General features: G+C 37.3%; 1 protein-coding gene across 2 annotated transcripts in view; it reads right to left on the bottom strand.

The window, feature by feature from the left end:
* Positions 1-3337: 3337 nt before the first annotated feature.
* LOC135209247 (anion exchange protein 3-like) overlaps positions 3338-15684 on the bottom strand; it is a 40481-nt gene continuing 28134 nt past the window's right edge. For both annotated transcript variants that reach the window (XM_064241953.1, XM_064241954.1), the window contains exons 2-14: positions 14419-14620; positions 13378-13603; positions 11782-11958; positions 11284-11590; positions 10868-11107; positions 10481-10629; positions 9657-9913; positions 9103-9295; positions 7383-7639; positions 5613-5827; positions 5148-5356; positions 3840-4013; positions 3338-3702 (exon numbers count right to left, since the gene is read on the bottom strand). In XM_064241953.1, the coding sequence (XP_064098023.1) occupies positions 3598-3702; positions 3840-4013; positions 5148-5356; positions 5613-5827; positions 7383-7639; positions 9103-9295; positions 9657-9913; positions 10481-10629; positions 10868-11107; positions 11284-11590; positions 11782-11958; positions 13378-13603; positions 14419-14620 (2711 nt within the window). In that variant the 3' untranslated portion in view covers positions 3338-3597. The remainder of the gene's footprint in view (positions 3703-3839; positions 4014-5147; positions 5357-5612; positions 5828-7382; positions 7640-9102; positions 9296-9656; positions 9914-10480; positions 10630-10867; positions 11108-11283; positions 11591-11781; positions 11959-13377; positions 13604-14418; positions 14621-15684) is intronic.

Here is a 15684-nt window from a genome sequence, read left to right as displayed (position 1 = left end):
GATACTTACCCGTTTGCCCTATAGGTGTTTAACTTTAGAGCCACTTGAAACTGGCTATTTCATTTGACTCGGCGAGAAGTGTTTGGAATTATGATTTGTGTAAAAAGCGGTTTGAAAGCTGACTAAATGTGTAACAGGTACCTCCATGACATTGCATTCCATATGTAAAGTATGAGAAGGTTAATTATCATTTATCATTCAATATATCTGGTAGCGCACCTAATAAAATCAATTGAAGTTCCACGAATCAATGTCTGTGCGTGTACGCACCAGGAATCTATATGATGTGCACACTTATCTGAATTTATTTGAATCATTATATACATATATATATATTATATATATATATTAATCAGGTAGCAACTATTCTTAAACAGTTACCTATTATCTTACTTGAATCGTTTTATACATGTATATGCTAATCAGGTAGCGCCTATTCTTAATCAGTTACCTTTTACCTTATCACACCTTTGGTACGATTTTATTTCTTATGATTTTTAGAATGTAATTCTGGTGTCATGTAATCATCTGCCGTACATTAGTACTTTCTGTAGAATATATATTCTCATGACTAACAGTATATAACTATCATTATGTATGACATGTTATCTTTAATATTAGTATGATATCATATGCATTTATCTAGTATGTGGATCTGTATCTTCCATGTATTATTCATTACTTATGAGTATTTCTATATATTCACATTAATTTCTCTATCACACTACTTTGAATCATATGCAAGTCAAACTTTAAAACTCAGTGTTTAGTTTTGTAGCTGACTGAGCAATTAATGTAATGATTACATTTTAAATACATATTCCATATGTATAAATACTCCAATGACCTAAGAGGTCACTGTTGAGATAACAAGGAGTTTGACAAGAGTTAATAAACAGGACGCAAGCTATTCTAGATGTATTGAATCAGTGACGCCCTGGTTTGCATTTGCCTGTGATAATCAAATCCATGATTGTGTCAAAGAGGTCACAGTGCTTCGCCTGAGAACCTATTGACCTATAGCCCAGACGTGTACGTGACTTCCTCTCACATGTTCGTCTGTCTGTATGTTATGTATGCTGAGCTAAGCTGTGCTCTTCTATACTCTTGTAAATGCCTTGTAACTTAGAACTCTACTTTCCCTCCTAGAATCAGGTTCTCCTAACTACCTTCTTGCCTTCTACTCAAGAGATGTAGTTTTGAAAATATACCGTTGTTAAGTTATCATCATGAGTTTTGAACATCTCCGCCTTTATACTAAAAGAAGATTCTGACTTAGAAATTATCGTCGCTATCGCAGACGAGGATAGGAAGTATACCATGCGATACTTGCATATCACATCGCAGGTCTAAATAACCTCACAGTGCAGCCTCGTTATACAAGGCATAGCACAAACACATGTAATTCTCCAAAATGGTCTCCAACGCCACATCTACGTATGTCTGAGGCTCTTCTCAGGGGCTTGAATGGCGGCTGACAGAGGCTTCACAGAACTATTGTGCTGATATCCAAATCCAGAGTTTCAATTTTCAGGTTTGGCAACACAGCTTAAAACTCCCTAGGAAGCATGGTGATCTCTGGGAAGACAAAACTTGTAACAGGCAGAACATTAACCTTTAATGTGAACATTAACAAGAGGCTGTCATGGTGGTGTGCTATGCCTTTTGTTGAATAATATTTACTACCTACAAACTCTGGCCTTGAAAATAAGGTACTACATTATGTTGATAGTTCTATAATTATACCAGTAAGTGGGTGATGGATCTCTCCTCAAGCAAAATCAAGGTCCTTTTTCATTGGAAAATCTTGTACTGTGCTCTCATCGAGACTCAGCCGAGTATTCGATATTTCTAGTAATTTGAAAGTAGTATTACCATTCACTAGAAAATTTCATTCTCACAGCACCATTTAATGCTGCTGGGAATTTAATAGTTTGTGAAGCTTAACACCATTTGTCAGAGCTTGAATTTTGTTTTCTTGGCTCTGCATTCTGCTGTATTCATTTTTATCTTTTGGCACTGAGGCTAGAAATCGAAAGGCTTTGCCTAATAGTCTGGGAAACTTAATGACATTATCGTATACAAGAGGATATGAGTGATATCGTGTTCACGAGTAAATTTTTATTATACCATATTTAAGAGACTGATTAATATCAATAATTATGTACATAAGGTGTGTATAATTATCAGATATGATAAAATCTAATTAACTACAACCGTCAGATCCTGCATATTACAATATAAATGGACACTCGTGCTACATCACAGTTTATGTTCCGTACATAGGTAGCTTTAAGCACATTGAACAGTTTTTCAGAGGAAATAGACAACACTTAACTTTTTGCATCTTCATAAATAAATCCTCCAAAAGCTGTCCTCATACTATCCACACTATATCTTTTGTGGAATCATTTTCAAATGATATATATATATTCTATATATCATAAAATGTTAAAAATAAAAATGGCATTACTTGAGTATTGGTCAGTCTAAGTGTCTGAAATCATAGTAGTGGACAAATTTTTCCAGGAAAACAATTATAGGAAAATATTTGGCACACCTAAAACTATTAATAGTAAAACATACAACTAATTTACTAGCTGATGGTATTGGAAGTAAAAATTGTACAAGTGCAGCTTAAAAAAAGAACATATCACACCAATGCTACAACAATACCTTAAAAATTATGTTAACAAGGGCCTAAATACTTTCTATGAATAATAAAACTATATACTGTATAGCTGTAAAACAAGTCTGAAAAGACCTTTTGTGTCTACTCACCATATAAGATCACCAGTGATCTTTCTCCTGTGCCCATATATTTTCCCTTCAAATAGGTTAAAATTTTTAACCACACTGTTTGAATCTTGCTATATGATTTGACAGAATTTGAAATAAAATTTTCAACTGAGCACTGACAGCTCTTTACATATTTGTATTATATGTATAATCTAACTTCTCACACATGACAGCCTTTATTTTCTTGTACTATTGTCACAACACGAATAAATTCACTTATGCCAACCTGTGCCTGGTTCTTTCATATCACATTTTCTGTTGTACAGCCTTGATTATCTCTATTGTACATTGATCATGATCATACTGCTTATAGGCTAGGCTGTTTAGACCTCAAACATAACAATGGTAATGTATATTGCTCAAGAGCTTCTATAAACAGATGGGTTGTGAAAAATTCAAAGACAATTTTTAAAAATGACAGGAAAAGCTAAATCATTTTTGTGTTCTGGATTCAGTCATAAAACTAGTGAAGATATAAATCGTAGATGAAATATCTCCATAAAGAATTTATTTCTTTTTAAAAGGCAATTAATTACACTTTACATGACTAGAGCCTTTATTTGCTATAAAATACAAACTATTGGAAGACTTGCATAATGTAGAAATTAAGGCATATACAAAATCCTAGATCAGTCCCTTTGCATCCACTACAACAGTTCCTAAAGTAAAATTAAAAAACAACTAAATATCATCTGTCAGTCACATAATAGCTGGAAGACTTGAGGAATGTATGTGTGAGCTGTGTAACAGCTGCACAATAGATCTATACTAAGAAAAAAAAAGGTGCTTTTGAACTTCTCAACTTTGGTGGACATGATTGTGAGTTGGTAAGCCATGAACCTCCTCATAGAAGTCAGGCTCTCCATCATCATTCATGGCAGCATTAGCCTCTTCACCATCGAGCTGTAAACAAAAAACGAAATGTATTTTAGTCATTAATTAAAATTCAGTGCACTTGTTTGAATGACTGTGCACAACTGACAATATTAAACAAATTTTGTTGGAGTATTTCAAAGGCTTAAAACTTATATAATACTTACAGCATTGAGCTCTGTGGCAGTGAAAACTAAGGGGAAAATGAATAACCTAAGGGGAATGAGAAGCAGCAGCAAAAATGGGAAGATAAGGGATGCAGGTGACTCCTTAACACCCCACAATACGCCCAAAAAGAGAAGTTGGCATCCAGTGAAAGCGTGCATCTTCCATGTACGGACCTGCAAAAGGAGAAATAGTGATGTATTTTTGTAGTGCAATATCCAATGAGGAGTAGTTACATATAACTAGAGATATCAATCTTCTTATACTCTAACTGCTTTTATGATCTCATGCCACACAGTGGCTATGTTCAAACTTTTTTTCTCAGGGATTTAACTGGCACTGAATACCCATTTATATTTCTAAGGAATTAATAGCACATACTTATGCAGATTTTAAAAATTACACCAGAAGAAAGTTTAAAAATTCCTTTGTTTAAAAATCTCTTTGTGTTAACCAATTTTCAACATAGAATAATACAAGCATTATTACATTGTTGAAGAGTAAATTCTAAATACCACTCATACATTACTTTTCTATATCACAACGGACATCTCAGAATTGAGAAATAAAGTATTTGATTCCATGGAGTTTACCACACAATTTTGCATTTTTTATTAATAAATGTATACTGCAGGTATATGTGGTATACATTACCAACATTAGTGAATTTTGTTTTAACTAACTACTATGAAATCCCTCTTCAGCAGGCATATAGGACAATTTTAACATTTTAATTTTAAAGAATACTAGAGCTCTGAAGTGTCAGAAATTAGCCAGGTCGAGTAAATAAAAGAAATCAATATAAAGGATCTCTAATGATGAAATAAAAGATCAAATGTTTTAAGTAAATTTCAATAAATATCTTCGTAAACTTACTTCTACTTTCTAATGATTTCCCAACCTATGCACTAAATGATTGTCAATGTCACCGTGAGAAATACCTTTCTGGGTACTATACTAAAATATTTCTAGGTTAATAGAAAGTAGCTCTGGAACCTATAGGAATTTTTTTACAGCTTTCTAGAAGCCATGCATTGCTTCACACAGTTTGAAGGTCTCATTTAACATTTCACTCTGTGATGAACAACTTACCAGTCGTACTTCTCCATCCAAGACCTGAGAAGAATCAATCCCCATACAATTACAGTACTAAACTTTTCATTTTAATTTGATGTGCAAGTTACTGTAATTACTGTGCTTAAACTCGGGAAAAGTTAGGAGCAAAAGCCATCCTTAACAGAAGTTCTATTAAAATGACTGAGAGATGAAAGTTATTTAATAAATTTGAAAAGTTTATTGAACTGACTGACCTTCTTAACATATGCGACGTTGGGATGATGTTTGACAGGCATTAGGAATAGTACTGTTCGTTGAACGAACTGAATAGCAGCAGCGGCTGATATTCCCATGTATAAGAAAACACCCAACAATACAGCTTTGGGCACCAAGTTAAGAACAGCTGTTAGGAATACCCCCATTCCAACCAAAAGGGCCACAGTGAAGCCGCTGACTCTTTGTTCTGAAAGATTGAAAAATTAAGGTTTTTGTTTCTCTAGCAACATTTCCGAAATACATGTCCCCATTTCTGTAAGTCATAATTATACAGATATAAATTCTGGTTTAATTAAAAACCTCAAAATATTACTCTCTTTATCTCAGAACGTATATAGAACCTACTTTGCAACCTATCTTTCAGAACTAATGTATTCACAAGTTATAATTCATTGTACTGCATTATAGAAAAGTGATGAGGACTGAAACATATCATAGCTTACCATGTACCCCCTGAATTTTTGGGGATTCACCAGCAGGTTGATTAGTGCTCATGATAGTAAGAGAAGCTACATGAGAGATTGTTCGTACACATCCAGGCCCCATGAATGGAGCACCTAAGATGCCGGAAGCGAAATTCATAACACCACAAAGAACCAAATCGAAATGGAAGCCTGTTCCCTTCACCATATTCTTCTCAGGCTTGCTCAAGATGAGACTGAAAATAAAAGAATGAAGTTCTTTAGCAAAGGTTCTCATGTGCTACTTAAACAATTTCTACATCTATTCACTTCTGAGTTGGACAAAACTTATTTTGAATTTTAACATCTTTTGTCTGACTTAGATAATGGTACTGAGTTACGTATCCTGTAAAATCTCATTAAGTTAAGTATATCTTAGTTTTACCAGGCCACTGAGCTGATTAACAAACAGCTCTCCTAGGGCTGGCCCAAAGCATTAGATATTTTTACGTGGCCAGGAACCAATTGGTCACCTAGCAACGGGACGTACAGCTTATTGTGGGATCCGAACCACCTTATATCGAGAAATGAAATTCTATCACCAGAAATAAATTTATCTGATTCCGCGTTGGCCGAGCCGAGAATCGAACTTCGGACCACCGGATTGGCAGCCGAGCGCGAAAACCACTCGTCCAACGAGGAACTACCTCATTAAGAGAAATATCTATTCCAGTACTAGATTAAATAACTCTGCTCTCAGCTTAAACAGGACTAGCCCTCTAATTTAATCTCCTCATTTATAATACATGTTCTTAGCATTCTGTGGTCACATCTCTTGAGAAACTCCGTTTCCCTAGTCAATGCCCATGTTTTTGTTTCATAGAGTAGTGCAGGCTTTACGTATTATTTGTTAGTCTTTTCATGCTATTAAAACCTTCTCATTTACCAGTAATCGAGCTAAATCCATTTCATCCATGCCGCACCTACTTTCTTTCTTACTGCTCTCTCAAATCCTGCTTCACTGTCCAGTGCCTCCTCTAGGTAACATAATCTACCTTTACGAAGACTTGCCCATCTATCGCAGAACGGTGAAAAAAAATTCCCTTTTCATATTCCTTTTGATTTATTTTAGGCCTTAGAAACTTTGTACTTCGTGTGCATTTTGTAATCCATAGCACCTCTTGTCACACCACCAGTGTCATTCAGTACTCAAGCATTCACCCCCTCCCTTCCACATTTCCACCACCTTTTCCTAGATTCTGCACCAAATATTAGGTTAACTACATAAAACAGCTCCCATATGCCCCTTTTCTGTATCCTTTGCTCAAAGAAATACTTATCTTCACAATTCAAAGGAGAACACATTAATCATACTTTTCCCTAGACCGTCATGTTTCTGATAAGCCGTCTTTTGAGTCATCAAACCGTGCATGGTTGAAATTTTGAAATTTAGAATGGCATATTTCTATGAAATGCCATCTCACAAGAGTAAAAAAATTTGGAATTATCAGATTTTACTTCTACATCCACACTGCAAGGTAACAATTACTGCCAAACAAGGCTGAGAGTTTCATTTCATCCCTCAAACGTAGAAAGTGCTATATACCATATTTCTTTACCTAGTACACTGTAGTACACTCTACTACAACCAAATTATAACAATAATACTAGTCCTTTTAATATACTCCATTTCAATAATACTGCATTTGTTAGTTGCACTGGAGCTGTCCTATGCTTACACCCGTTGCTTATTGCTTTACCTATATATGTAGTCACACAAATTGTTAGCTGCATCATTTCTATCAAACTTACTGGCAGATATTTCCTTCCAAGAAGACGAGAATCAACAGCAAAATAGATACAGGTGCTGCAGCAATCATGCACCACACTGGAAGGGGCTCAAAAGCCCCAAACGGGTTGATTAGCCAATCTCGGACCTCAGGATTGGACGGCGAGAGTCCTGCGGGCATGGTGAGCTTATCAGTGTAAGTGTCCTTAATCAGGACATCCAAAGAAACCATCAAGACAATGGAGATTGGCACACCAAAGTCACCAAGCGCTCTTCTGACCTGTAAATAATAATTAATTTTCTTAGTGTTTCAATTTATTATTATTGCCATCATTATTATTATGTTCTATATTTTTCTCCTCATCCCCACGTGAATAACAGTCCTCATTTAAAATAAAAAAAATTCGCCCCTCAACTCAACACCTTTCCTAAGTACTGCCGCAGGCCATTACTCTCCACAGGTATCCCGATCGCCTACACCTGGCTATGGCTATACTGGAGCGCATGTTAAGCACATGGTGTGACCGAGACTATAAAAGGCCGCTGCAGAGGCAAGTTCTTCTTTAGATGTACGCCAGTCGTCCTTGTTAACGCACCGAGCACCTGGACATCTTCCCCCCCTCCCCCCTCCCCCCCCCCCCCCACCCCCCCCCCCGCCCTTCTCTTGCTCCTGTCTATTGCGACAGCTACGTGTGAAACTATATGGTCCATAGTGTTCCCCAACTTCCCCGCTGCCGCCACTGGAAGAAGTTGATCCAGTAATGGTTTACGTGCAGTCAGTCTTAATTACTTCTCTTACTATAGGCATTTCCGTTCTTTAGTGCGGCTTATTGCTTCCCATTATCTCAGCATCGTGTTCAGCCGTTTGTAATTACGTAATGTATCCTCCACTGTCCTTACGATGCTGTAAATATTTCCATTGTACTTACTTCCAGTAGTAGCAATCCTCTTGAGATATTCCCATTGTGAATAGCGTTTGATAACAGTGATGTATCGGGAAGTAACGTAACTGTCGAGTCATGGTATGCTTCTTTAATTAACCCTTTGTGTAAGCACCCAGTAATTCTATATCCTTGTGAGTGAACTGTAACGAACAAAATAAGAGAAGGATCGTGTTCAGTATTTTGTGTAAGACTTCCTCAATCCCGATCACGCGTCCGTCGCACTTGAGCTGATCTTGTGGTGCAATACATTGCAGATGTGCTTTTTCGTGCCTCGCTCTGGAATTTGGACTCTTGGAACGTGTAAGCTCGGGAACCATTATTTATTTTCGTGCTACAGTCTTATTCACGGTCAAGCCAGGTCACGTTTTAGTTGATCGACAATGAACCTTGCTCAATTGCCTATTGATTACCGGACCTTAAGACCCCCTGTCACCCTCCAAATGTTATTCAAGTTATTCACGTAGTTTGTTATGTAAATATACATAATTTTAAACTAAGCCCTTAGAGTTTGCATCGATTTTCCTTTACTCTAAAGTAGGCGCTCAGCCATAAGACCTATTCTTTTCTGTTCGAGTAAAGTCCCTTTTTTGAAAATTTATATCAAGGTCGGGTTAGCATTTATTTATTGCTTAAGGACGGGTTCAGAACTTCAATAATTACTTTTCAATACTACATACCTCAACATAAGAGCCTGTCAGTATTTGCCTCGCTCTTCAAAAGATTTGTAATGACATGCCGACTGAACAATCCAAAGAGAAAATGGACGTCAGTCAATGAGGAATACAGATACAGTACTTACACTTCTGCCAAGGAATTTCGAGTTACGGAAGTTTTTCAGCTTGATGGCAATAATGAAGGTTCCCATCGTGAGAATAAATGAAAGGAGCGCGGTGTTGGGCTGGGCTGTGAGGGACACAACAGCATCTTCAATTTCAGTGCCATCTTCATCAGTTCCATTAAAAAGGGTTCCATTCTCAATAATGCCACTGACTCTGTAAGTTAATGTTTGCATTTACGAGAGCGAAGTAATGGTCAAGTACCAGTTTATGAAAACGTAGATATCTTTATTCAGTAAAGCAATTTAGAAGCAACAAGAGCAATTTTATCCATTAATTTAATTCAAAAGAAAATGCTAGCAAGCCTGCAAATAATAGCAATCTTCAGCATACGAAGACTTCCTATAAAAGCTAGCCGATCATAGAATCAACATTCTACAGAACAGATCCATTAAGAGCAATATTAACATATAACAAGTAAAGATCTTTCACTAGTTTACTACAGATATAGATATGATGGATTTTTCTAACAAAGTTTGCGAGAGAGCATTGCATTGGTAAAATCCCCATTACTTACATTGAGCTATTGCTGGAATCCTTTACTTCATAAGTTGCCTGCAGGGGATGCGCTATAAAAATAGCAACAAGTTTAGCAATGGCCTCGTAAATGAAAATAAGGCACACGAGGGATGCGAAAATCTCTTCTGTAAATCTGGTGAATTTTTTCACAATAACTACACCTTCAAAGGCAGCGATGATTATTGTAACAACAGTCATCCAGAGACCAATCCAGACTCTTATAGACAAGAAATCTATATCATTCGACTGACAAAACTGAAGAAATAAAAAAATAAAAATCAAATTCATAAGCTCAGTACATGTATGTATAACATTTGTCTAGATGTGCTGAACAATTTTTTTTTTTTTTAGTCGGATTTACTATTTAAAACTAATATTGTCATGTCTTCTTCAATGCTATTTCAATTGTAATTATTAACATTAGTGGTTATTCTCATTCATCACTATAAATAAAATTTTTCCAAATAATATAAGGCAGTCCCCGGTTTACGGATGTCTTGGTTTACAGCTGTCTCGTTTTACAGCATTCCAACTTTACAGCGTTCCAACATTACAGCAGCACTTGGCTAATGGCGCCATTAACCCGATATTTTGGCGCCGTAAGCAGTTTCACGTTGCAGTTACCTGATTTACAGTGCCATAACCTGGCTTTATGGTGCTTCCAGCGCCGTAAGGTGCTGTAACAGCACAGTAAATGCTATTTATTCCCATTATAATTATGATATTCCGTCATGAACGGAATCCCTGCTGTAAACCAAGGACTGCTTGTAATGAAAATGCTCATCATAAGGAACACATATTTCCAAATAAATATTCTTTTACCTTGTAAAGACTGAAGTCAAAGACCATAATTGGGCCTGTTGCTCCAATGATAATCAGCGGTTGGCAAGAAAACACAGCAAAGATTACTCCGTTGATGCAGGTCAAGAGTAGTGTCTCTCCAACACCAATTAAATTATCCATCTGATCACCTAAAATGGCAACAGCAGTCAGTCTTTATTACAATGTAATTGTTATCAAATATTAGCCATGGGTGAAACGAACTACTCAAAGAAAAAAACAATAAAGTTAAATGGTTCGGTAAACTTTCCGTTAGAGCTCATTATTTATGGTAAAATATGCTTAGAATCAATTACTTTCTGAACAGCAAAAACATCCCTTATGTATCAGAATCTCAAGTGTATCCAGTCTCTCCAGAGCTATACTTACCATACATGCCACCAAAGGTGATGGCCGGAGACAGACAAGCAAAGAAGATGAAAAAGGCTGTTGCTAAAACCTGACTGCTGATGCCATCCTTAATATCACTTAGGTATTTCGGATAACGGATTTTGATATCCTGAATCATCCCATAGAATAGCTTGCCATGGCGAATGAGCGGATCACGTGGAGGAGGTTTTCTGTCGCCACCAGCTTGATTTCCTGATGATACTGGGGTCACTGCTGCTCCTGAAAAATAGAAAACACTTACCAAAAAGACAAGATCAAAGATAAAAACTCAGGAGGTTTTGACTGATGAAAACTCGCATGCCACATGAAAAAAAAAAAAAAAAAAAAACTTATCTCAGTAATTGGGGCTATAATGCATTTTAAATAAAAACAGCACCATATATTTAGGGCCTCACCTTGCGCTGATTGTTTGCGTGCTCGCATGCTTTCGTTCTTATGCATAATCTGATTGGCCTTGGCTCTGGTGTCATCGACTGGAACAAGATCTTTGTTGTTCCAGTCAGAAGGTGGAAGAACGATGGAAGCGTTGAGGAATTCATTGATGGCGGAAAGTAACTGACCACGGGATTGAGCACGGTAGGCCACTTCTTGAAAGCCCTTGTCTGTCATGAGAGTGGAGATGGATCGCCCTACCTCATGGTAGTCCATTTCGCCATGGAAGGGCCCAAGCAACACAAACATGAACCTTACTGGAATGGGAACCTACCAAAAAGAAAGAAAAAGTAACATATTTGATATGTAAACACTAAAAAGGTAAGACTACAGTTGACCAATCTTCAAGAATGTTAAAAGAATATATCTCAAATAATTAATGTAATGGCTTGGTCTTTCAGCGACACCCAAATAAGTGGACGGTTGAGTGAAATAGAAGGGAATCTTACGTTGCTACGTACCTCAACTAGGTTATCCATCATGACGCCCTCTGCAAGCCTGACGAAGGCGATGGTAGGCTGCTTCAGGAAATCGACGGCGCCTACGAGAACGGCTGTGGCTTCGGCTCCTTCGGGGATCTTCCTTCGCGCACTTTCTCTCGCTTCCCTCTCTTTCGGAGACAAGTCCTCAATATCGATCTGGAGACCAAATGAAATGTGGTTACGACAATGGCAATATATTTAGCATAGTGAAAAAGAGAAACCTGAAAGTCGCCTACAATACCAACTCGATTTGATATAGCCATTCAAGAATTTACAAAACGCATATGCAAGCCTTGAATAATTAGGTAAAGCTGAGAGTTACAGCCACTATATAAAACATCTTCAATGGGGTAGCTCGAGCAAGTGGCGAACTCCCTCGCTCAAGGTCACGAGTTAGCGACGACCTTGAAGGAACTCCCACTGCAAATACTCTTACACTCGGGTTCAAAAGCATTGCCCTATATTGCCCCGCTATAAGAAGAACGAGGCTGGTTTTGCAAACAAAGAGGAAGGAAACATTCTTCCTTTAATGAATGAATTATCGCAAGGAGGGTAGAGAAGAGATGCAGGATGAGCTTGAGGCAACGGCATTATTATAAACTAAAACAGATGCGTTAAAGTTCACACAGTAAAATCAAAATGACAAACTAATTGCAAAATTATGGCGTCATGTACTTTCCAGTTAAGCTTTTATTTAACATCGTAATGGCTTGAGTTATTGTCTTTGATTTGCTTGGTGGATTATATTCACCTTTCAGTATATTCATCATTCTTTTCTCTCTATCGCACTGGATCATAACTGGGCATGTTTATCATAATTTTATCTTTGAAGCGGTAAAATTTAGTAACCAAGTGTTTGTTAGTCGTTATATGCACGGATTAAATCAAGAGCAGCGTTAAAGATACTCAACAAATCTTTTAAGATAATATCAAGAAACAAACAAAGCTTTTAGCTTTGCAATGGATTGATTCTCAGGAGAATTTGGAAGAGGAGAAAGTTAGTTTTGTTTTTATTTTAAAAGGTATATATATATATATATATATATATATATATATATATATATATATATATATATATATATATATATATATATATAGTGGCTGTAACTCTCAGCTTTACATAATTATTCAAGGCTTGCATATGCGTGTTGTAATTTCTTGTGATGGCTGATATATAATATATTATATATATATATATATATGTGTGTGTGTGTGTGTGTGTGTGTGTGTGTGTGTGTGTGTGTCAGCTACAATAATATTTCAGACAAATTCGTATTATTATTGTGTCAACAAGTTGTCCAATTACAGTTTTTCCCATATATTCCTTGACGTGTTTTATTTCTTACTCACCAAAATTTTGGTGTTCTTTAGGATAAAATACATTGTATGTTTTCGGTGTCCGTCAAGCTTATGGGTTAACAGTTTACATCCTCTCGAGATACCGGATGTCTTTAAAAAATTCAATTATTCAGTAACACTTCCAAGGCTTGTCACGCACAGCAAAAGATAAAGTTATTTTGAACCCGGCGTCATAATCATTGACACAGTCCCCAGCAGAGCCCAAGAATGACTTACCTGTGTGTAACTTTCTACTCTGTTCACGCCTTTCTTGTCTTGGGATTCTTCCTTCGTGACATTCCCGTTCAAGGGGATGTTGTCCTCGGCGTTCTGACGCCGGAATCCAGCGAAGGCGTTGACGTGGAAGAGCTTGGACAACCCAGCTTTCCGCACCGAAGCCCTGAGGCTGCTGCCTCCGTCTAAACTCAGGGATACGGGTGTTGTCGCCAACTTGTCATCGTAGCTGTAGTGCGAAGACGTATATTTTTAATGCAAACGTAAAAGAGAAAATGTACGTAGTAGTCCATCCAAGTTTTAAAAGTAGAAAATCCTATTATTCATAGGGAAGAGCGCAAAATTTAGTTGCTTTTGTCCTAAGCTTAAGGACGCACATAACTGTGTAAGATCAGTAATGACATGTTTAACCAAAGATATAAACGAAGTTATTGCTTGACATGAACGAATGTTTTCTCTCTCTCTCTCTCTCTCTCTCTCTCTCTCTCTCTCTCTCTCTCTCTCTCTCTCTCTCTCTCTCTCTCTCTCTCTCTCCAGCAGATTAAACCTGTTCATATGGAACAAGCAAACAAGGGTCATTGACTTGAAATTCAAGCTTACAAAGAACTCGCAACATCTGAGTGGCATGCCACGACACTAACCACTGTACCAGCGGAGCGGTATTGTACCACAGTATGGGTGTCGGAGGCGCAACATTCTTACGCATTGCCTAGCATTTTCAAGATAAGTCACAGTATGTTTGATAAGGACGAATTTGTGAAATCATGTCAGTAACATCGCAGAAGGGCATGGTATTGTCAAAAATACGTATAAACCTATATGTATTGCTCTGGAAATTACTGAGTACATTTAACATTTGGATGTAACAAATAACTAGACTACAGTAACTGATAAATAATTAATGGGCTTTAAATATACACTAAGTATGGCAAAATATGTTGACTATTGAGAAATATCTTCATTTTTGGAAAAATTTTATATGCCTTAAAACACACACACACACACACACACACACACACAACAAATGAGGGACTGAACAATCACCTTCCACGGGCACTTTTGGATCCACGGGACGATCGCCTGAGTGACGAATGGCTATCGCGGATGTGTCTGTGCCTGAGGAGAAGGATGCTTACTACGGCTTCGCGTTGGTCCGGCGGGATCTGATCACAGGCGATCATCTTATCGACCACCCTAGCGGCGATGCTAGGGAGGTCGCGCTCTTCCAGGTCGAGCAGTACGGCACCTGCAGGAGGAAAGGAAACACAAGCATGAGTGAGGAGACGCCAATGAAACTGCAAGACCATTCAAAGTTGTAATGGACACTGCTATTACTTGAAATGAAGGCATCCCCAAAAGCCATTGCTGCTATGTTACTGTTATTCAACATGAACGCATATTCATGTAAAATAATAAAACAAAAGCGCCATTACCTAGCTTTGAAAGCTTTCACATATTGTATTAAGAGGAAGGGAGACATACATAGCAAAGAGAGATGTATTTATAAACATTAGAAACAAGGCACGTGTGCTGTTGCCATGTGAAAATAAAACTAAGCTCATGAAACACTGAAGATTAGAATTCGCCAGCTTTCTACTATAAATAGTACTCCACCCGTGCTTTCAAAAGCCCGCAAACCTGATTACCATGCGTGTGCATAAGATACATTAATCTAAGCATTTATGCACTTAAAGAAAATACCAAAAATTTGGATCACGGCAGCTGGTATCAGTTTCTTTCTAACTGGAAGGAGTAGTATGTAAATGCAGATAACATACTATTCTGTGGTAAAGTTGAAGTTTAGTTTTAGTCCTCCATCAGACTATTGCCTCTCGGGCTGACGTCTGCGGGGTAACCCCGCAACAAGTCATATTTAACGTAAAACACACACACACACACCATATGCTCGTACATGTGAATGAATTTTCATTGCCCACAGTCTCGCCTTCCATTTGTCGGATCACTATCTACGAAGCATTAAAATCTGCGACGGCGTTGCATGGGTGGTTGAACTCTCCCATAAATGACAAAAGCATTTTGTCCTCAAGCACATCATAGTGCTATTTCATGTATAGATCGCTTTATATAATTTATCAATTTTCTTATTTCCTTCTCATATGAAGACCCACTTTTGAAATAAGTTTACCGTTCAAATTTAGTTTCATATAACTTTGCTCATACTGAATAGAAAAAAAAATAATCCACATTACAACTGATTAAAATTATTGGTTAGGTTTTCTCTCAAGAAAATATAATATTTTTCAGGAGTGTCCTCCAAAGTACCTACAGCATGTGTCTGTGTCCATAAAG

The sequence above is a fragment of the Macrobrachium nipponense genome, chromosome 37, assembly GCF_015104395.2.
Source record: "Macrobrachium nipponense isolate FS-2020 chromosome 37, ASM1510439v2, whole genome shotgun sequence".
NCBI classification, from domain to species: Eukaryota; Metazoa; Arthropoda; class Malacostraca; order Decapoda; family Palaemonidae; genus Macrobrachium; species Macrobrachium nipponense.
This window is presented reverse-complemented; position numbering and strand designations above follow the sequence as displayed.